General features: G+C 46.9%; 2 protein-coding genes across 2 annotated transcripts in view; both read right to left on the bottom strand.

The window, feature by feature from the left end:
- LOC116851725 (serine-rich adhesin for platelets-like) overlaps positions 1 to 23,248 on the bottom strand; it is a 93,134-nt gene that overhangs the window by 21,715 nt on the left and 48,171 nt on the right. The gene's annotated exons all lie outside the window — the stretch shown is intronic.
- LOC116851728 (interferon regulatory factor 2-binding protein-like B) lies at positions 7 to 21,843 on the bottom strand. The gene is made up of 5 exons (XM_032831447.1): positions 19,533 to 21,843; positions 1,793 to 1,944; positions 1,299 to 1,485; positions 964 to 1,205; positions 7 to 372 (listed from the first exon to the last, which is right to left on the bottom strand). The coding sequence occupies exons 1-5, from the start codon at positions 20,269 to 20,271 to the stop codon at positions 232 to 234; spliced, it is 1,461 nt and encodes a 486-aa protein (XP_032687338.1). The 5' UTR covers positions 20,272 to 21,843; the 3' UTR covers positions 7 to 231.

Below are 23,248 nucleotides of genomic sequence, written 5' to 3'. Positions count from 1 at the left end.
ATATCGACAACGTCAACAACTTTGTGAGAATCCATATCGCACCAGACAACGTCTTTGGCTCGAGTCGTTTCCGTTGGCCTCACGCGTGGCCAACGGTGTCTTCATTTTTTTTCTTATCACCGTTACCAAAAGCGTTCGGCAAAACCTTCACGGTTTCCACCAGTTTAACAGACCCCCTCTTTAAACGGAGGTCGGAAAATTTGAGCCCTGAATCGACATCATGAGGCTCCCTTAAGTTTCTCTCTCCTTCTTGACCTTGAGCGCGGAGCCCGGGGTGTCCTCGCCGAGTATGGTGGCGATCTCACCCTGCATAAAGGCCCATGGCACCTGACTGTTGGCCAGCGGGCACTTCTCACCACTCGGACAATAAACCTGCAACACAACACGTGAAGAATGTAACGGTCGTCGCCGGAGAACACCTCGCTCGACGGACGTGTGTCAGGAAACCACCTTTCGCGCGAGTCACTGTGAATTCCTTCTCCATAGCTGCACCATCTGAGCTATCTTGCAACATTTCTACTTTCTTCTCTCCTCTATCAAATGTCAAGTATATCACACAATTGTTATATAACCTATCAAGAGAGTTATTCACATAATAGACTGATTCAAAAGCCTCTCCTCATAAACATTCACCAAGTAATGATATGAAAACAAAGTATCTTCTAAATAGAAGTGACAAACATAATGTGTATTCTTCTATAGAAAAACACTTCAAAGACAATCTTGAAGCCTAATATATCTGCTTTATCTTAAGTGCAGACAATGCAAGTTGGTGCAGTTATAAAGAACAGATCTATCCTATCACCAGATACTCATGCCACGATCGTTACTTAATCACAACCGGACACAGCGATGCGATTGAGTATCGCTGACGCGTATATCTCGTTACTTTCTCGGAAAGATACATAGAAAAACGCATATCTACGTTTATCTACATTTAGAAAAACATGATGAAATACTCACCTCTGAGCCGGCTCCCTGTCTCTTTATGCTCTCCCGACTGCAGGGGAAGCAGAACTTGTGGTGCGGCACGCTAGGACACTGAACAAAGTGCGTGTCCTCCAAGCGTTCCTGACACAGCGTACATTTCAAAGTAGGCGCTGAGACCGGCTCGGCGCCAGCAGCTTGGGCAACTGCGCCCTCAGAGGATGTCGTGACAGTCGTCGACGACACCTGCCTGGAACTACTGGACCGTCTGCCCGAACCTGCGAATCACCAAGGCACGCAACGTTGATCATTACACTCCGACCTTGTCGACATCTCAATCCAGGATGTTTAATCGAAACGGGTCAATTTACCTGAACTGTTCGGGCTGTGCTGAGAGCCTCTAGAAGCGCTACGCTGTTGAGCATTCGCAGCCGTGGTTGGCGGACTTCTGCTGGTGGGACTGGGATTGTTCGGCGGCTGTGGCACTGGCTCTGGAGATGTCAGATTGTCGGCGACTGACATCAAAGCGGCCATCGGTGACGGCCCGTTCGCTGAACCCTGAAGACATAACAAGTGCCATTGTTGTGTTAAGACTTCGTAACTGATTTATCTCAGCAGATATTTTTCAACGATGTAGAAATAACGTATTATCAGAACAATTAGTTCTATCAGCATCTAATAATCATAATTAGTAACACAGGTATTATAATAATAACACTATAAATATAATACATATCATACATTTTGTTTATGATTATTACTAATTGCTATTGCTATTTTTCAAATTTTAACAGTCATTGTATGATACACAAGGAGCTTCCAGCATAGATAACTAAACAAATAAATAATTAACATTAACGCGTACCTGATGATGATTGGATTGCGAATTATCATTGGCGTTTTCCTGTGCTGGCGGTGGCGGCGGAGGAGGACTCGTCCTAGGACGAAGAGGTGATCCTCCACCGTTAGCCGCAACATTAGCCGGTGCCAACGGGATGGATGGTCCGACGTACGAACCTGAAAACGTAACAACAATCAGATACACGTTTCTCAAAATAAAGTTAAAATAAATTCAATGAAATTTTTCACTTCTCATATTGACGCTATGAAAAAAATACATATTCCTCTATACATAGCAGAGACAACTATACGTCTCAGGGTAGCAAAGCATCGGCAATACCTCAATGGGGAGAATGTTACAATAAAATATTAAAGTTTCAACTTTTAAATAAAAAATTTAAGATCAAAGTTTCATTGAGAAATCCGCCCGAATAAGTGCAAACCTATTGATCTCATGTGATTCTATTTTAAATTGGTGCGAGACGGAGATACAGCGAGGTTAAATACGCCGCGCTGCAAGATCGGCCTTTACTCCGCGAGCTCGGATTGTCCTTGCGCGCTTGCACTTTTTGCGGTGCGCAATCTGCGTGGAATGTTACTCTGCGTGCAATAATCGCCGCCTTTGTAGCGCAATGACTTCATTGCGCTTCGCGAGCAAAAATAAATTGTCGTCTCGCTGCGGCGCCGATAATGGTACGAGCGAGAAACGATTGCGAGGAGCGGGAGCGAGGTGGAATATAAGTGAATCGTTGTCTGCGCCCGCGCGTCACATTACGTCAGAAGACGGCGGGCGATTTTCTCTGACGCGGACCTTGAGTCGAGATTTCCACCGGGATCGTCTCACAACAAACGAAGGAATTCGCGAGTCGTCAGCATCGCACGCAATCAAATCAATTTCCACCTCGATTGCTGCTCTTCTTCATAAACAGTCATTCATTTCTGACAGGTGTCGAGATATTTTCAATGACGTTCCCTCCGCATATTCAAACAGAAGTCCGATAAAAATGTATGCTTCGCGTGGAAATAAATCCAGATCAATCCCTCTCTCGAGCGAATCTTTCCGGGTCGCGACTATCGATTTCACGAGACCATCAGGAGTGCTAACTAATCCACCCTTATGACAAACTTTCTATAACAAAGGTCATACACAGACTTCTATATACTATTAGACTAACTCCCTAGTAGCTGAGGCAAAAAGTGACGGCCATTTTTGTTAAGGCATCCCATATACTAAATTTTGCCTTAATAAAGATGGCTGCCTCTATTCGCGCTACGTTAAAATTTTGCCTCACTTTTCTACAGGCCGATCATAGGGAGTTAGCAATATAGTAAAGGAGAGTGGAGCAAATAGTGATGGATTTTTTTTCTCCCTCGTGTAAGCTATTTTCAAGTTGTCGAGATCGGACGTTTTACTAAAACGATACTTTCCACCTTCAATTATACGAAAAACTTAAGTACAAGACCCATAAGTCATATGGAATAACAAAATTTTTATAGAAACTAAAATCTGCATTTTGTCACTATTTGCCCCAGCGTGGGGCAAATGATGACAATCATGGAAAACTCACGAACTTCCATTCAGTCTCTCTTTTGACGATGTGTGACTAACTAAAAATTAAAATATAATTTCTTTTACCGCCCTATGTACGAATTTTATTAAAACAAATGATATATAAAATCTAGTTCTGGTGAAATGACGCGCTTTTGGATTTTCAAATTATTTATTAATTATTTAATAATATTTTCTGTATTTAAACCTAGTTTAATGGCATTTACACCCAATAAAATAAATGGGAATAAATGCAATTCAACTAACACTGAATAAATCAAGTAACATTATTTAAAATTTGTCACTCTTTGTCCCAGGAGTTGTTTTTTCTTTTAAATCACTTCAAACAATAAACGAATTGATATAGAAGTTAAATCACATATCGTACGACGCTGAACAGGTAAAATCTTATTTAGGGGTTCGAGAGTCAAAACAATCTAAGTAGAAATACCCGAATAAGATTCAGGTTTTATCTTGTTTCATAAAGCTAAAATTTTAGGCTTCCTTATTAGCTATGTTTGGCTTAGCAGTTTGTTTTTTTTTTCAAAGATGATTAGATGTTCGAGAACTTATTCGCTATTGACGGTGGTAGTAGCATAGATGCGGGAAATATAGGAGAAATTTAAACTGTCACTATTTGCCCCCCTCTCCCTTAGTATACAGAAGTCTGTGGGGTCGAGGAGACAAGGCACGAGAAGAAGGTGGCTGGTTTCCGTCGATTCTCCACGCGACAAATTACGATACACGCGCTTCTCCTCGACAAAGAATTATATCGTTATATCATCGCTATCAGTGAGCTCAATTTCGCTTATCAGGGCTCTGCCTCACTTTCATAATCGTCCTCGTTATCATTACGTGTACCGAAAAGGTCAACCTTATCCACGACAGTTGTGAGCACAAACTGTCACGAGGCTTGTGTATTTCGGTAATGTTTACCCGGTGAGTCGTTCAGAGAAGTAGTCGAAATGATTAACACGCATACCGCGTGCACATGGCACGCATGACGACTGTCATGATGACGACGACGCGTACATCATCATGACAGACACGTTACCGTACGTTACTGCGTCGTATTGTCATTGTTCTTCGACCACGCGCCGATCGTCACACTCGATGCACTTTATGAATCCGATTAAGGACAGGTTCTGTTTTAAATAGAAGGACAACTGAGGATTCTCACGACTTTTTTTAATCGATAAAAATATCAATATAGAATTCTGATCATATTTATCACGATTTTAATTACAAAAACATTTCAAAACAGTGGGTTTCGATCAATTTCAAACAGGGGTAAACGGAACCGGAGAGGATAAACTAAAATCTTTTGGAAAATTCCTAGAATTGATATTTTCCCCGAAAGACTAAATAAGAAGAAAAGAGAAAGAAGAAAAGTGACATGTAATTTCGAAGTATCGTGTTCGATTTTGATTTTCTGCATGTAACAAAGATTCATCCTGCAATAAATTTAACACAATTTTTCAATTCCCTTGTCTCGTTTGTTTGAAATGATTACACAAGCTAATATTGTTTGCTAGTTAGAGGCGTGCGGCGACACCGCAACTTAGTACAAAAAAAATAATATTTCCGTAGTTGACACACAGTAATAAATAAAATATCACCAAACCCCTACATTGACACCTTTATTCATTTCTTTGAAAAAATATCCTTGATATTTTACGGCGATGTAAACCTCTCCTTAAGTCGCAGAGAGAATTTGTCTCTGAATCACGGAAAAATAAACACATAATAAAGCGAGCAAGACAACTTTGTCGGATTTAAGTTCGCGAGAAAAAAGGAGAAGAGGAAAGAGAAATGTCGAGGATAATACGCGAAAGAGGAAAATTATTACGATAAGGATCTTTTTTTCTTTACTTGGCCTCTCTCTCTCTCTCTCTCTCTCTCTCTTTGCAATCGACTTTTTTCTCTTGTTTTCCTCCTGTTTTGATTCGCACTATTCGTTACGCGTCTCGCCGTACCGCCGCTACTCGCTATTCCGCTCTAATCTCGCCAGTCGCGATTCGTCGCAAGCGAGCGGAATACTCTCGCTGCAATTACGCGCATTTGGCGCGCACTGCGCGTCTTTTGTGTACGCACGAACGCGCCGCGCGTCTCTCGACACCCGGTTGTCCCCGCAGCCTCGACAAACGCGATTTCCGCTCACGTACGCCGGTCGTTACTCGTTAACGCGATACATTCGAAATATTTCCAGGAAGTCGAGGCCGACCATCGGGGAACCCCCCCCCCCAAACGACGGCCGCGTATCATATCACGTCGTACCGTTGTACAGTTGTCTCGGAATTTTTCAGATACCGCGTAAAAATATGACGCACCGAGATAAACCGGATCTTGATGATGCTACGCGTGTTTGACTTTCGAGCTTAATAACGCGCGCATGTCTGATAAACCGGCTCTCGTTTGTCTAGCGGTGAATACCGTACACGAGACCGTTATCGCGCGTACCACATAGGTATCGTTTACTCATATTTGACAATGTTGCGCGTATGTTACGTTTGCTTAGAGCGCGTTCTTCGAATTTCATACATATCGCCCGCAGAAAGAGCACACGTGGCGATTGCATCAATAGGCCTGTTCTTTTTCGCTGCACTGCTGAATTGGTGCAATAAATTAAAGTGAGGAAACATATATGTGTCTCGCCTTAACTTATTGCACCAGTTCTCAGCAGTGCAGCGAAAAAGAACAGGCCTATAGCTGGCGCGCGTCGCACTTAATTACCGTTCGCTTGAAACGCTTGATCCAATTTCGGGAGACCAACGCGATCGACTGAAAATGATCGTAGATACGCACGCTGCGCGAATAATCGCGGAAATATGGCGACGTAGAGACGGAAATGTCACGAGTCGCGTCGACACAAAGACTCGAATAACGTGTCCCGGAAAAATGCACGTTGCAGCCACGTCACGGATTCTGGCGTCAATTCGTCAAGAGGCGGAGAAGGAGGAAGCGCGTCGACGATAATACGCGTGAGGAAAGGAAAATCATTACGATAAGGATCTTTTTCTCTTCACCCGACCTCTCCATCCCCTTCTTGCTCTCATCCTCTCCGTCTATCTCTCTTGGGAAAACGTCATCCACGTCCGTCGATACTATTTTTAACTACGGAGCTAAAATACACGCAGCCTACATATCTCATCGACGTGCAGCGTCACGCAGCAACGAATATACATCGACACGTTTCTTTCTCTTTCCTTCTCTCTCTCTCTCTCCTCCCTCTCTCTCTCTCTCTCTCTCCTCTCTCCTCCCTCTCTCTCTCTCTCTCTCTCTCTTTCTGGCAAAGCAAAAAGTTGGTGAAGAGATCCCGGGCGTGAGCGAGACAGACGAAAGAAGAACGACAACAACAACGACGGCCAACTTATTGCCCGCACTAGCGGGAAGAATCATTCGGTCACGGCTGTTCGCGCGGTGACACGCAATCCCGCGTGCGGATACGCGATCCTCCCCCGCTGCCCCTCCCCGCCTCAGCCCCGTCCCAGTTCTTCGGACGTCAAGGAGTTACTCCGGTGTGTACGTACGCGAGTCATCGAGGCCTCGCCTACGGCACACGCGGAGCAGATAGAGCAAGGAAGACAGAGGGAGAAGCTGGGGGAGGAGGAGGAGGAGGAGGAGGAGGGAAAAACGGAGAGCGAGAGAAAGAGATAACACGATCGAGTGCCACTGGGTAGACGTGTGACCGGTACTTTTCCGTGACGGCTCCGATACGACGAGAGACGCGCGTCTCTCTATCCCGGAGATCGCGCGAGGAAGAGGACGACGAGTGTGAGTAGCACACGCTGGAGTAAGCGAGCGAGTGAGAGAAACGGATCGGAGCGGTGAGATAAGGAGGGCGACGTGAGAGGACGGAGGAGGCGTGAGAGAGAGAGAGAGAGAGAGAGAGAGAGAGAGAGAGAGAGAGAGAATGAAAAAGAAGGAGCGCGAGGGAAAACGCGTGTGCGCCTCTCCGTAACCAACACATCGCATCACACACGTAGGCGGCCCCGGCTTAGTCACACTCGATCAGGGCCGTGCCAAGCTCGCGCGATTTGCCGGCAGCACGGCTGTCGCGCGTTGTAACGCGCACCTTGCGCTTCTGCAGCTTGCGTCGGTCACATTAGGTGGTCCTGCTGAAGATCGTCATCATCATCTGGTTGGATTGGTTACAACGCTCGGGCTTGATCGCGTAAGATAGGTCACGTGGTCGAAAGGTCGAGAGGCGAAAATAATCGATACATTCGGACAAGCCGCTCGCGCGACCTGTGTTTTCTTCCGAGTTTTTTCCCCTTCTTAGCTGCATTTTTCATAATCATTTTCTGGTAATTGCATGTTATTCTTTCATCTCGATGTCAGCAGACAGACGTACGGACAGATTTCTCCTCACTGGCTGATTGCTCGGCAAACTTCCGCTCAGGTCTGTTTGTCTCGAGATAGTCCGTATTTGATGTCGCCTCGCTTAGCAAAGAACTCAGCCCTCAGGGTAAACGGTCTACCCGTGGCGATATCAAGTGTCGCTAACCCAAGAATTGAAGCGTGGAGCACGCGTGTCGTGGAGCGCGGCGCTCCTTGCGAAATTGCGCGCTAAAGGCGCAAAAGATCGCACACGTCCGGGTGTGTCACAGAACGGTTTCGACGAAAGGAACGCATCGTTATGCGAGCAAACGTTTATCCACGCAGGTTAATAGAGGCGCATAACGGTATCGCACGATTTCTATCTATCAACAGAGCAGTCGCGGGAAACGCATTTGTTACGACACATGTTTACGTTCGATGTTCGTATCGTTGAGGTGAACGTAAAATTTTATTGCGCTCCCGCTGTGTGTGACTCACTACTAGGCGGTGACTTCAAATGCGCGTCACGCAACAACTTCCTCCTCAATTGTCAACGATATAAAGTGCAACTCCGTAACACGTGTCAAGATTGAAATCCTCGAGAAGATGCCGATCCTGATATATATATCGTCCGCTAACATTATCGCTCGTGTGGAAGGAGCTTAATCCCTGAACTCCTTTGAGATATCCTCGAGTATGCAAATTATTCGATCTCTCCTCGCTGAGAGCGTTATCGCTCTCGCCTGTGTACACCGGGTGTTCCCAATTGAAACACGTTGTCATCATATTCTCGCCTGGCAAAAATACCAATCTCCGGATACCCTCCTAATTTCGGATATTCTTATTGTTTTAATCTTTAAATATGAATACCTAAATCTCGAACATAAAAAATATTTATTCAATACATGTTCAATATATATTTTATATTGAGAGCCTAAAATATATACTCGTATTAAAAGACCAAAACAATAAAAATGTGTGCATTGGTACTATTATTACAATCTCACACTGAGAAAAAAGATAGCAGAAAAATTGAAAGAACAAATAATCTCACTACAAAGTATCGTCACTTTTGGCGCCAATCATGTTTTTTGTTGTTCCAAGAGAAAAAATAGCAATAGTGATATACTATATACATATAACATAAAATTATTATCAATAATATTGTATCAGCACCAATCACAAAGGTGGATTCTCCAGATTGTAATCGTTTCGCTGCGCAATTACACTGGACACGAAACTTTTTTCCTCAGTGTAGATTCAGTTAGTAACGAATCGATCGCGTCATTTTTCTCCTCATTCATGTTATTTTTAGTAATGATTTTCACGCGAGTACTCGCCACGTCCCTGGCACGACTTCGTGTATTGCTCTGTCGGCTGCTGCTGCTGCTGCTGATCGGCTCTATAGTGGCCTTGTTTCGAAAGTACGATCCCTCCAGGCACGTCGTTCGTCGATATGCGCATTTATGCTTGTCGTGTGTACACACGCACGTTAGGTTCGTATATACGTACGTATGTATGTACGTACCACGTACGTGAAACTCGTCCCGATGACGTAGGACGAGAGAGCGAAGTGGCTATCTGTACGCGATCGATCGAGTGTAGTCGAGCGAGCTCGCGATGCGTGTCGACGATCATTGCGAAACGCGATTCGTCGAGCCACTATCAATGTGTCTATCCGTCCTTGTCTCTCGTTACTACGCGCTCTCTACTATCGTAACTCGTAGTAGCAGCGCGTTTCCAAGCGCCCGTATATCCTCCCCTCCCCCTCGCCCTCTCTCTCGCAATCTAGAGATCCGTATTTGATTAATCTCACGCTGCGAAACGAATCCTGCTGATTCCCCGGAAATCTCGCTAATCGCGATCTCTCGATAAAAAGTGCAATCGTTTCAGCGATTTTTCCGAACGGAGAAAAAGTACTGCTTACTCGGCACGTCGAATTCGTAGTCAATGTTAAGCATAAATCGATTACAATTTGCTTCGACTGAAATAATCGACGAATCAATAATCGAAATCAATCAATATGTCAATCAATCAATAATGCCATGTGTAAAATCATAAATATTTTGTCGATCGGTGAAGTTGTTTAATAATCAGTGTATAATCAACAACGTTGGGTTAATTATTATTTTACCAATTGATGAAATCGTTTGTAATTTTATATATGACGTATAATTAATTTTGATTATTGATATTTACCGATTATTTCAAAACCTAAGAATATTTTGACCAATTAATCGCTCAACACTCGTAGAGTATTATGCATGATAATTCGTTCCGTCCGCTTCACAAAGGAAAAAGTCTGGTTGTGTTAACATTCTTATTTGACACAAATTTGGTTCCACAAATCAGAAATTCTGCTTGCAAATCCGTAATTTTGGCTACATTAAAAAAAAAATACTTGAATATTTATTTGTGCGATATAACGTTTATTCGCAGAAAAATAAACTTTAGTTTACAAAAAAAATTTATATCCCACAAATTCAGGTTAGGTATGAAAACAGCTTCCAGCTGTCGCCTGATCGTGCCAGCGCTACGTCGTTAAAATCTCCAATTAGTGCGCAAATTCATGTAAACACAAACACCCAATAAAGGAAAAATCATTGTAATAATAATAATTCCAAGCTTAGTTTAATACACAACCGTAGCAGCGCGCACGTTGCGTTTGAGGTTTCATTATGAATACGGGCGACATTGCCGGTGACTCTCCTGCTCTCGCTCATTTCGACTCGCACGTAGCGTACGTGAGCGCATTCGCGCGCGCGTTCGGCCAGTCAAACAGTCGACAGACCGTATCTGCTCTTGCCGCATGATTGATCACGGCTGACGTTGCCGCGCGGAAACTAACTGACATAACGTACGTGCTTAACGTTCGCGAAACGAGATTGCTCGCAAACACCGACCGTATCACGTTCGCTTTAATTTCGGGCATTTTGCGCAGCGGCCAACGCACAAAGCTGATCCTTTCGTTCGACAACTCGTTTATTGTACGTTAATCCGTACGAAAAGGTATAAAAATCCCTGTCCCTCTTCCCTTGTTGGCTCTTTCTTTCTCTGTCGCTCTTCCCGAGGTAACTCTCAGCGAGAGAGAGAGAGAGAGAGAGAGAGAGAGAGAGAGAGAGAAGACCGGATGAAATACGCAATATGAAATGTTAACCGTTAGGATCATGGATATAGTATACATGGACTCCGAATGCGCTAAGTTCTGTCATCTAATAGAGTGAAGCCAACATCTAGAAAGAGAGCGAGAATGAGAGGCGAGGAGCGAGGAGCTATAGTTTTCTTCTTATTTTGTCACTTTTTTGTTACGCGTGCATCCATTTTTCATAATATTATAGAGCGTAACAACACCCCGACTAGACTGGCAAGTAAAAGTCTTACTTAAATCTTATTGCACACTTTATGCAGAAAGAAACAGAGAACAGAGGGGCTGTACACATTGGCTTTTCTGACTGTATGCGGACTCTATGTATATTATATCTATGGTCTCTTTCTACATGTTGGCTTCACTTTTCTAGCTGTATGCGGGGTCCATGTATACTACGTTCATGGTTGGAACAATCGCGTGGGCGGTGAGACTCGTGTCAACCGGCTTACCTCCGCGATATTTCGCGCCGACGATGAAATTGGCGATGCGAAGCCATCTCCGTGAATCTAACTGACGTTGCTATTTCCTATCCGACGAACTGCGCGAGGACATCGAGCACATGAGATATTTATTTAGGGTGACTTTATCCGAACTCCGATTAACCCTAACTGTCAGTCAACTGTCAGTTACAAACAAACTGAAATTGGAGAAAGAGAGATTGGAGATTGTTATTGGAGAAGAAATTGTGAGAGAGAGAGAGGGGGGGAATCAAAATTTGCGGATGGTCACTCTGCCAGTTGATTATCGGTTAAGATTAACCAAAGTTGGAAGAAAGTCAACCTTAGAAGAGTTCACAGGTGTCACTTCGGACGAAAATGCAACGGTGCGTGCCAACGCGACCACTAATGTTCCTTCCTCCTAGAAAATGTTATTGTTCGAGGCTTGGGCTAATAATACTGAATACGACAACGAGCGCATTATAAATTATCCGTGCGATTCATAAATCGTGGCGAATCGCAGGAGACACGTGAATAGGCACATCGCAAGGTTAAACATTATGAATTCGACTCGGATTGCTCATAATTCACACGGAAACGCGCACACTCTTTCTCCTTCTCTTTCCGGCAAAGTGAATAACATGGTAATAATGTCGTTGGCAGTGGTTCAGACGTGAATATCGAGGCGATGTGATTTTTCGGGCGAACGTGTGCCGCTTATATTGCGACGCGCGATACAGGATCAAACGGGCAAGAAGGATTGCGGTGTCGCGGCCACCTCCATTTGCGAAATTCAGTTTCCATTAAGGAAAATGGTACTGTCAGAGTGCGCGAGAGAGCTCGTTGTAAATAGGGGCCCCGATGATGGACGACGGCCCGACATGATGCATGTGGGCGCGCGCGAATTCGCAGATCGTAACGCCGCGGAAAATCCGGATCTCGTCATTGAGGAAAAGCTGATCCCGACAATGATCGCGCGAGTGGCTGCAACGAGGATTATCGATCCGCATCTTCTCGGGACTTGAAAACGCTCCCAACGCACGGAAACGACACTTCATTCTCTCTGTAAATTCCCTCGAGTGGAATCTCCCACTCGAAACAACCGAAAAACTCATCAGATTCGCTATTCAATTTCGAATGAAAATACCAACTCGACGATACGGAATGAAAAACTCACTCTGCACATGGAAATATATTATTCTATTGCTGAAAAAATGCAATTGCTCAGTTTACTTCCCTTCGTTTAATCAATAATTATCTTCAGCAACGTATATTTTCTTTTAATAACAGTTTTCATGTTCATCAGAACTTTGAGAAAACACTTATTGTGCACTCAAAAGAAGAATTTATTATTCTCTTTACAAGAATGTTATAAAACTTTATCGAAGAGAAAGATGATTGTGTAGTAAACAAATTTTTTGTATTAATTTCATATTCTTGGTTAAAATGCTAAGTTTGTTAGAATTTGGAATGTATTTTGAATAAATTCGATGCTTACGATTAACTTTATTATGACAAACTTACAGATAAGTAAACTTATAAAATAGTTGAGTGAAGGAACATTTACTTGAGTACAGTAGATACTTTCCTGCGTGTATGTGACTGAAAAATTACTCGGATTCCAGCGACTGAGCTGTCATTCCGGTTTTCGAGCGAAATGTCGCTTCAGAAAATGCAAAGAATCAAGAATTAAATCTCGACATGATCGGCGCGAATTGCAAGAACTTCGCGTGAACTCGACGACGATTATCGTGTTCTGGCAGTAAATTGAGTGACATACACGGAGCCACGTGTGGAGTCGGAAAAATCTAGCGAGCGATTAATTGTGAAAGATCAACAAATCAGGACGGCGGTCCGGAGTCAAAGATCGGCGTAATTTCTCCGGGCGTCAGAGCCGTTCCGCTCCTCACAATCCGCGTTTATTTCCAGAGATCCCGATCTTTGCCAGCAATGTTCTATTTTTATCAGAACACTCGCGTACGTAGCCGTGGACGCGCTATCTCTCAAACGGAAGCGGTAACCTCAAGGATAAAAAAAAACAATCTGAACAGGAAAAACAAGCAAATCTCACTGATGCGTCTTTTTCCCCGTTACTTTCGCGGAACGTTACTATCGCGCGCACACGATAACAACGTCGATGTAACCAGAGAACGAGGCGTTTACGGACTACCGCTAATATTTACGGAAGTCGCGCGTGTACGATGGGTCCCGATTTTCTGCAAAAATACGCGTACCCCACACGGAGTATCTCGATTAAACACATTACCGTCCAAGAGGTCGCGCGACACAAGCTGTACGAGGTGGACGAAAAGTGATCGCGACAGCTACACGTCACCAGCTCAATGTGTGCACACAGGTCTTCCAGCGTTCATCTGAATGTTCACGCCAATATCTCGGCAAATGATGGTAATAAAATATGTAATAAAGTACAGTGAAAAGACACACAAGTCGGCAAAACAATCTCAATACGTGAAATTATATCCTTTTAGAGTGTATTTCTTATGCGAAGTTAAGATGGTACAACTTCGTCTGTTAATCTTCCACTAGTCGCGAATCTTCGTGAAACAATGAAAATGGAAATTTAACATCTTATCAACTGAAAGAAAAATACATTTTTACGAAACAACCTTGTACTCAACTTGCCAGTTTCAAGTAGCGATTTCTGACAGGAAAAAAATATGGCGCGTGTCATTTTGACTCCCACCTTATGTCTAAAATGAAGTTTCAGCATTTCTCGGGTACACTGAGGGACAGATATATGAGAAGTGAAAAATATTTATTGGACGAGTGCTAACATATTTGCTTGCAATAAGAAAATATGCATTTTCTTAAAACCTTAACTTTGAAGTAATATTTTATTCTATTTAAGTAAAAGAATTTCGGCTGAAAAGTCAATATGTTGTTAGTATAGCTGCCGAATAAATATTTTTTTTATTTCTTAAATATGTTTTCTCTCACAGCGTGCCTGCGATTACTGATGATTAAAACCATCATGACAGTCTATGTTGTATAAAAATATGAACGAGGAATGAATAAAGCATAATTTTCTGATAACATGGACACATTTGAGGTATCTAAAAGTGGAATGCTCACATCGACAGAAATTTGGAACTCGTGAGAAAATTCAACTCGGAAGAGAGCCTTCGAAGTGGGATAAGAGCCGGGGGGGGGACATCGTGACGACCGTATCTGTCATCAGGATAAGATTAGATCGTCGTTATCGTCGATGCAGAATCTCATTACAATTTGCAGGATCGTAATCGCAGTATTTTTACAAGAGCGCACCACGCGTTTGAAACGGCGCTGTACACGTCGAATAACAGCGATAACGCGACTGTTATCACGCGCGAAGAAAGAAAGAGAAAGAAAAGATAAAAACTATCGACATCAGACCGCGCGACAAGATCTCGCACGCCGGCGCTCTGTATACTCAGCTGTTTCGTGTTCTACGTCACTGCACCGGGTGTCGCGAAAACACCGCGCGCGCGCGCGCTCACTCCCGAGCGCGTGCTCACGTGAATTCCCTCAATCCCGGCAAGGTTGTTGCCCTCGAAAATTTATTGCTCACGGACGCGGATCGCGAAACGTCGTTCCGAACACGCGCCCCCGTTTGATCTATCTCTTTTCTCCGCCGCGTAAGATGCCTTCGCGTCTCGCGAGAAGCGCGCCAGAGAACATTCATAAGTATTTATGATCAAACGCACCGTTATTGACGCGGTATCTGGGAGGTGCATGAAGAGTGTTCTCTCAGTGGAGTCGTCTGTACAATATGCCGAGTGAGCTTGGCGTACGTTGGATTAAGAAATAAAAATAATTTCGTTTTTACGCCTATACTCCAACGCGGCGGAAGTGTTTCTCTCAAGTAAAAGATAATATACTGCCCGTGTAAGGGAGTTATAGACGTAAAAGCGAAACGAATTGTTATTTCTTGCTCCAACTTGCGTCAAGCTTACTCCGCACATTGTAGACGGCCACACGTGAGAGACGGCGCATGATCTATGATTCCAACCTACAGAAGCGCCGGCGAGCCCGTTATCGAGTCGCAGACGTCGCTAACCCCGGACACGTGGGTGACATGTGTCAAGCGGCTCCCTCGCGACGTCACGCTCTACTGCGCGGGAAATTTGTCAGCGAGAAAATTTCACACCTATTGTCCCGAGGAGAATACAACAGCCCGTGTCGGAAAGATCGCGACAGATTTTTCCCGATAAATCCCGCACCGCGTGACTGTATCTAGTAGGAAAATTTGTGCCTCGGTCATTCTCAGAAGACACGTTTTCCTATCGGATCGCGTTCTCTGAGACCTGTCGAGGTAAGAGTATTGGGATCTTTCTGCCATCGATGATCATATAACGCAGTACACTAACGCGACTACATGTAAGTATCTCGTCGCTATTCAGGAGTTACAATATCCTTTGTTTCAAATGTAAGATATTGAATGAGAGAGAGAGAGAGAGAGAGAGAGAGAGAATAAAATAAATAATATAACAATGAACAAAATATAAGAGATAAAAATGACTAAATTGATTGCAGAGACGAGAGATAGTTGTCAAAGGATTAAATATATCCTGCATACCGATACGTTGGCAAAGAAGAAGCAAGGATACCGCAGAGATCCTACTTATACAGAAATAAATCCGGCCGAGGTTACTCACGGCACGAGAGGCGTGACCACCATCGTTGAGGTGCCGCGATTACGGTTCGAAGACGAGCTTGTTTTTTGCGAGGACCGTAGTGACCGGTCCGATAACTGTAGAAAGGCTCGGCGTTAAGGTCGAATCGGAAAGTGGCCCCGCGGTGTCGAAATAACGGTCGATGAGCAAGGTCACCGACTGGCACGTAGGTTAGGCTAGGTTAGATTACGCATACACGTCGTCGTGCTTCTCTCGCCGCCGTTGCCGCCGCCGTCAGTTCGTAATGCGGCTCTCTTCGTCAATGGGCCGCGTATACGGCGAAAAGCAGCGCGCGCGAAGCAAGAAAAGGGGGGCACGCTACAGTTATTCCGGCGCGATGCGCGACGCGAAATGTCACGGCGCGCAACGACGGAGGGGGAGGGGGGGGGGCGGGGAGGGAGCGCGAGCGAGACCTCGGACCGGTTTCGTCTCGCCGCGGCCTGCATCGCCGCCGAGAGTTGCGCGATGCAACGCGGTGCAACGCGGGATGAAGAGAAGAGAGAGGGCGCCGGAGCAAGAGGAGAACGCGGCGAACCTGCAGCTCGGTATTTGTTACAAAGTGACGACGACGAACGATCTTGTGACAGCCGTGCGACGTCAACAATTGAACAACCGAGTGCACTAAAATCTGCATTGGCTTCGCGTCGCCGCGGCTATCATTTTATCCGGCGGCATCGCGTCGGCGCCCCGATCACACGGAGAAAAAAGTGCTTGGCACTTGTAACTGTGATCACACAGATGGAGAGCAATGATTATATACTGAGAAGGAGAAAAGCAGTTGAGCCGACAAAGTTGGCGGTCAGCCGCCCGTTCAAGGAAATATCGTGTCTTATTGAACGAGTTGCACGTTAGTGTAATAATAAGTTGCGTTGACATGGCTACTGACCAAGTCGCGATCATTGAGCCAATTGATAACTCTCTCATCGCAAACAACTATATAATTCGTTCGATCGACTGAACATTCACTTGAACGAATTTTGTTATTCTCATTCATTCAATCACTTTTTTCTTAGTGTATTGCAAATTATGGCGGAGAAAGCTATTTTTTTCCTTAAATTCTACCGTAATGATAATGACAGACACCTCGTATGCATGTTGCTATTTCAGCGTCAGAACAACCAAAAAACAATTATAATTCTCTTGAATTAACCGTTTCTTTCGTTTCAGTGTATGAATTACGCGTAGCGCGATTCTTCCCTCGGATTCCTATCCCGTGATTCACCTCTGCGGCTTAACAAGTCGTCTGAGATCGATCTCTCGAGATTCCTATTTTCCACGAAGAATTTATTTAGTCAGTCGGTTAACGCGCGTCAATTATACTCGACTGTCGTCGTGATCGTCGGCAATGAATTCCCCGAGTCGTTCCGCGCTTCGTGCCCGAGTCCGCTTTGACGCGCGGCAGTCACGCTAGATGCAATTAATCACGGCTTTTTCAACGCATCGTTTGCGTACGCCTCTTAGAAAGTTCCTTTCACTGGTTACTCAATTATTTTCGTTGCTGAACACACCGCGCACAGAGGCAGACTATAATAGAACTCTTAAGCACTACAATTGCGTTCGCTTTTTTCTCCTCTTTTTTCCCAAGCAACGTCACCCCGAGAGTGTTCGCTTTCTACGATATTATCTTCCTGGCTCGGGAAGGAAGTTGACTTTAACCCAATTAGCGAAGAGAACCGAATGTCATCGTGAGTAATATCGGTAATATCAATAATGTCCAACTAACACCTGTCAACGGGGAGCGATCGAGCAATTAAAAACCGATCAAAAGGGCCACTCATCGCGCGTCCGTTCGTTAACGCACCGGCCGTGAAATAAGAACGAAACGAGCTCCGCCGACGAAGCTAAATGAGCGAACTCTCGCGACACGCATACACACACACTTGCTCGCGAGACGACGTGAAAGAGGCGTCAAAGCGAAGACAATTATCGCCGATGTCGCACTCGCGCACTGCCGGTTCAACGCTCGCGATCTTCGCGACTCGTTACGAGAATGCGAGCAATTAATCGCCGCCGCTCTGTATCGCGTTCCTGACGCGCGGGAGTCGGTGAGATATTAATTACGTCAGAGCGCGGCATCGCCGAATTATTACCCGAGTCACATAAGGCTAACGAAGAGAGCGCAGAGGGGAGAGAAAGGGGGAGAGAGAGAGAGAGAGGAACGTTGTTATCGAAGACGTGCCTCGCGACCGGCGGACCTGTCAAACGACTCGCGGATCTCCCTCACGTTCTGCGCGCCGCCGCGACGTCAGCGGCCGCGAGACGCTCGCGTGCCGCGGATTCCGCGGGGAAGATTTGCGCGATCTACGCTCGCTACCTATCTCGCGAACACGAGCGGGATTAGTTATTGAGCGACGGCGACCACGGCGACCACGGACATACAACGGTCTCATTCATCGAGTATAAATACGGCGCGGCGGCCGTGACGTCATCTGATTGGACGTTACGACATGGCAACTGAATGTATCTTTTGGTCGTCCCATCACGTGCTCGACGTACGTCTCTTTTGTACGCGTTTGGACGCCGATCGAAGGAGAGGGAGGGACGAACGAACGAACGAACGGACGGACGGGCTGATGGCTGGCTGGGTGAATGGGTTGGCGGGGAGCGAGGAAAGCAGAAGCTCTTGGAGGACGTTAGCTTCCTTTTAACGCGATCTCTCCCAAGCACGCGCGTACGTATGCACATGTGTGTACGCGTGTGCGTGCGTGGCGTTGCCTTCTCCGCGCCAGATGGCCACGAGGAACGACGGCGAGTCGCGCACAGACCCCTCTCTTCACTATTTATAGAGACGACCGATAAAAATGCCAGAACGCCGCCCGCGAAAAAATTACGTCGACCCAGCTAGCCTGCATGCGTGCGTGCGTACGTGCAGCCGGCGTCTCGAAAGACGAGACACACACATACGTACACACGTCTCGGCCGAGCGAGCGAGTTTGTTATGTGCGAAAAAACGTATGTCCGCGTATGTGATCGATCGCGGCAACGAGAACGTAGGTAACTTTCGCGAGAAGTTCGCGATAAAGGCGCGACGGTAACAAGTTTTTCGTTCTAAGCCGGAACGGTGAATAGAGAAACAAAAAAAAAGGAAGCAGACGTGGCCGCTAAACGGCTTACGCGCGTTCCTACTTAATCGTCTATACGCTGCGTACGTTTCCAAAAATAGATTTCTACGGCGTTCGCTTGTCGGCGATTCGTAAACAAAGGCAGTAACACGTCACCCGTAGCTCTACGCGCGAGATCGGCGGCCGTGCGTTCGCGTCATGATTCGACAGTAGACGTTGGTTGCGTTGCCGATACGGTAAATACCTCGTGCAGTCAATTTCTGTTATTCCCATCGAGTTGCCAAAAAAAAGAGCTGCGAAAAATCCGCGTCGACAAGGACCCTCCTCGCGCTTTTTCCGATACGGCCATCGACAATTGCCGCGTTCGCCGATCAAGGGCGCTATTCATTCGATACTTTACAGATTTCTAACGGTTTTTTACGTACGGGATGAGTGACGTCATAACGTGGACAAGATGCCTCAAAGCGTTCGATGGATCCCACCCAAGGCGGAGCGAAAAAAGGATGGACATCCCGGTCGGTCGCGCGCGCGACAGCAATAACAGCAATACTTAACAGTAACGAGGAACTCACTCACCGTTGGCCTTGAAGGTGGTCGCGGTCTCGAAGCTGGGCGCACGCACCGGGTGCTTCTCCTTGTTCCTGTCCTGCACGTAGCTGACCGCCAGGCTGACCGCGGGCAGAGAATCGCCGCGCGTCAACGGCGGCCTGACTGGATGCTGTTCCTCCAGAGAGAGCCTCTTCTCGGCGTGCTCGTCCTCGTCGATCGCCGAGATGCCGCGCTTCAGCTGCGCTGTCATGCTGCGGTTGTGGCTCATGCTCACATGGTGCGCCGCTACGGCCGCCAGATGGGCGCTCGGCAGACGCACGTTGTTGCCTCTCATGCCGTTCGCCATCTCGTGGCCCTCCTCGTGCTGCCGGCCGATCTGCTGGCGGGCGGCCGCGGCCGAGCCCGAGTTGAACTCGGTGATGGAGTTACGATGGTGCAGCTGCGAGTAGCCGGCCGCGATGTTGTGGTGCCGCGAGTGGCCTTGGCCGGCGGCGGTATTCTGGATCGGCAGCACGTCGAGATTCGCGCCGCCGTTGTGCTCGCTGTGCGCGGCCGCGGTGCGATATGTCTTGGAGGCGGAGGGCCGCGCGTCCTGGAAGCCGTGCGCCTTCTTCAGCTGCTTAGCTGACTCGAGCACGAGGTCGATGCGATCGGCGCCCTCATAGTTGACGCAGCCGCGGCACACCGGCTCTGAGAAGTCCATTATCATCGCCCAGGGCATCCTGGGCAGGTCGCACAGGTAGCACTGCGTCCTCTTGCCCATCATCTTCTAGCTGGTAGATGATAGCAACGTACTCGATCTCTCCAAGAGTTGCTGCTGCTGATAGCTAGCTAGCTAGGTGGATGGTGGTAGTGGTGGTAGTGGTGGTAGTGGTGGTGGTGGTGGTGGTGGTAACAGTACCAGTGGTTGTTGTTCCCGCCGCGGCTTATCACTCACATCCACTGCGTTGTTTTCGCGCGCGTACGTCTAATCCCGGGCTCCCCTTATCTCGCGAATAGCAATGTATCCTTGTATCTTCGCACACCGTACCGTTCGTCGCCGCTCACAGCGTCGTCCGTGCACCTTGATCTCGCCTTCTCGCTCGCTCACGCGACCTATCGTGCCGCGTATTCCTACGCCACACAACGCACACTGAGAGCCGAGACGAAACGAAGGACCGCGTACGTTCCGCGCGCTCTTCTCTTTCGCTCTTTCTCTCTCTCTCTCTCTCTCTTTCTCTTTTTCTCTCACTCTATAGCTCTATCTCGCTCGTTCTCCTCGTATCACTCCGCGCAACGAAGCGAAGATCGATGCTGGCCGCGCACACGAGCCTCCTCCACAGCACTGCTTGTCCGAGAAACAGCTCGAAATAACGACAACGAGTCGAACGATAACGTCAAGTGCCTCCCGTCTCGCGCGCACTCCGTCTCGGCTCGCGGGCACATGAGCCGCGAGAGGACGACCGCGCGACGCCCTGACTCGCCAACGACTTCGCGTCGTACTACTACGCCTCTACGGCCACTACGCCAACGGTTCCCAGAACGGTCGCGAGAGATAGCGTCGTCGTCGTCGTCGTCGTCGTCGTCGGCAAGAAGGCGACGAGAAGGTTGCGTCACTGGATGGAAATTACGGCGCGCTCCGAGCGAGACGCCGCGATCTTCCGATATATCTCACTGTCGCACGCACTGGAAACGGAGAGGAAGGAACGACGAGAGCAGCGTTGGCTACCGCGCGCGCCAACACCGCACGCGAGAGCGCGACCGTGGTCGTCGATGTGTGGTGGTAACGTACTGTTTCTCTCTCTTTCCGAACACAAAACACGCGAAATTAACGGATCATACGTGCCCCGTATATACGCGACACGATGAACGTGCACTCGTTCGCCTGGCTGCCGTGCGAAGAGACGAGCGCTCGAGAATGCGGCGGCAAAACCCGAGCTACGACCGTAGCGCACCCCTCTCTGGTAGCAACACTAGCGCCATCTCTCTTGCTCTGCTCCCCACTCTGCGTGTCTCTCTCTCTCTTTCTCTCTCGTTCCCTCTCTCTCTCTCTCTGTGATCCTACCTTCCCGCTTGCCCCTCGCCGAGCTTCTCAAGCTCGCGCGCGCGCCTGTCTTGCGGACGCTTCGGCTGCGTTCGGCCCTCTTCGCTTCTGAGTCCTTACTACTCTCTCTCGCTCTCACCTTCTCTCTCTTCCTCTCTCCCTCGTATGCTTATTATCCTCCCTCCCGCGGCAGCCCTGCCGGGTGGCATTGCCAGTCTCGCCCCTCGCTCCCGACCCCCTCGTGGCGCAGCTACGCGGCGACGACGACGACGACGACGAAGCGACGACGCGCTCCGCCAATCGGGCGTTGTGGCGTCATGTACATGACGTCATAATCGCGCAGCTGCGCATGCGCGCTGCGAAATGCCCTAGGGGGACACGTAGGCAGCGACCGGGATCCGGAGTGCGAATCGCGAGGGGTCACCAGCGGGGTGCGGAGAGGAGGGAAGGAGGCTGCATGCTGTGTGCGCGCGCGTGCTCTCTCGCATCAGCCCGGCGCCCACTCTTCGCAATGAGCGGCCGGTTTTACACCCGCGAAAAACCGATGCCGTCGTGAACAGTAGAATTTTAGGTCTGATCTTTGTAACTGCACTATAAGTTGCACACCGTCTACGTGCGAAGTACGCGAAGAAAATATTACAACAAAATTTTTGGAACTTTGGATCACATAGAATTATAACTGAAATAACTATACATTTACTGGAAAATGTTATGTACGTTTGAATCTACTAAAAAATTATTGTAATTGTTTGAGTGTTCTTTTATATCGTATATTCGGTAAATGGTCAAATTTATTGTTTCATGATAATCCGTATTACAATTTCAGTATGGTCCAACTGTACTATTGTATCAAGGACTTGTATCAAGGTCAAAAGAACTAAGTGGAGACACATATAAACCTTAAAAGAAAGTATATAATGAGCGATAAGAGAAAGAAAGCCGTTACAATATTTCTTCTTTTCAATAAGTTCTGCAACGTGTCTATACCTGATAAAATTAAATTTTCTAGTAACTCCCAGAAGATAAATTTTTTAATTATATACTAGATGCGTTATATATATAAAATTCATCGAAATGAACGGCGCTGCATTTTTCTCTTTCGTTAATTGTATGTATCGGACGTTTGATAGAAAAGAGAGAGAGAGAGAGAGAGAGAGAGAGAGAGAGAGAGAACAGAAAACCTAAAGAATGCAGAACAGTGAAAAAAATATAGCTGTTAGGAGTAAACTTTTTATATCAGTTTTTAATTGTCTTAGCAACGTGGTTTGCCTCCGTTATTAACCCTGAAGCGAGCGCGTGAACGTGACACGTGTCAACCGGCTTGCCTCTTCGATCCCTCACCCCGATGATAAGATTTGCGATTCGAGCAGTCGACTAACGTCGCGAATGTCATGTGTCACGGGAGGATGGAGCGCGCACGAGAGACATATTTGAGAAAATGTACGACGGCGCACGCGTTCCATCTCGGAACGTCGTCGCGTTCGATTAACAAAAGTCACGCGCTACCATACAAGTTTAAGAGAAGACCATAAAAATTTAAGAGAAGTACGATAGTGAGAAAAATTAACTTATACTTTTCAGCGAACACCGCTGATGCAGTACGAGACATCGGCTACTGAACAACAAACAGACGGAACATCGAGTAACTCCGGCGTCTTATTCGCTTCGACGAAGATCTCTCTCTCTCTCTCTCTCTCTCTCTCTCTCTCTCTCTCTCTCT

This window comes from Odontomachus brunneus, unplaced genomic scaffold (genome assembly GCF_010583005.1).
Source record: "Odontomachus brunneus isolate Ranch 3 - 2012 unplaced genomic scaffold, Obru_v1 Obru_scaffold_188, whole genome shotgun sequence".
Classification (NCBI taxonomy): Eukaryota; Metazoa; Arthropoda; class Insecta; order Hymenoptera; family Formicidae; genus Odontomachus; species Odontomachus brunneus.
This window is presented reverse-complemented; position numbering and strand designations above follow the sequence as displayed.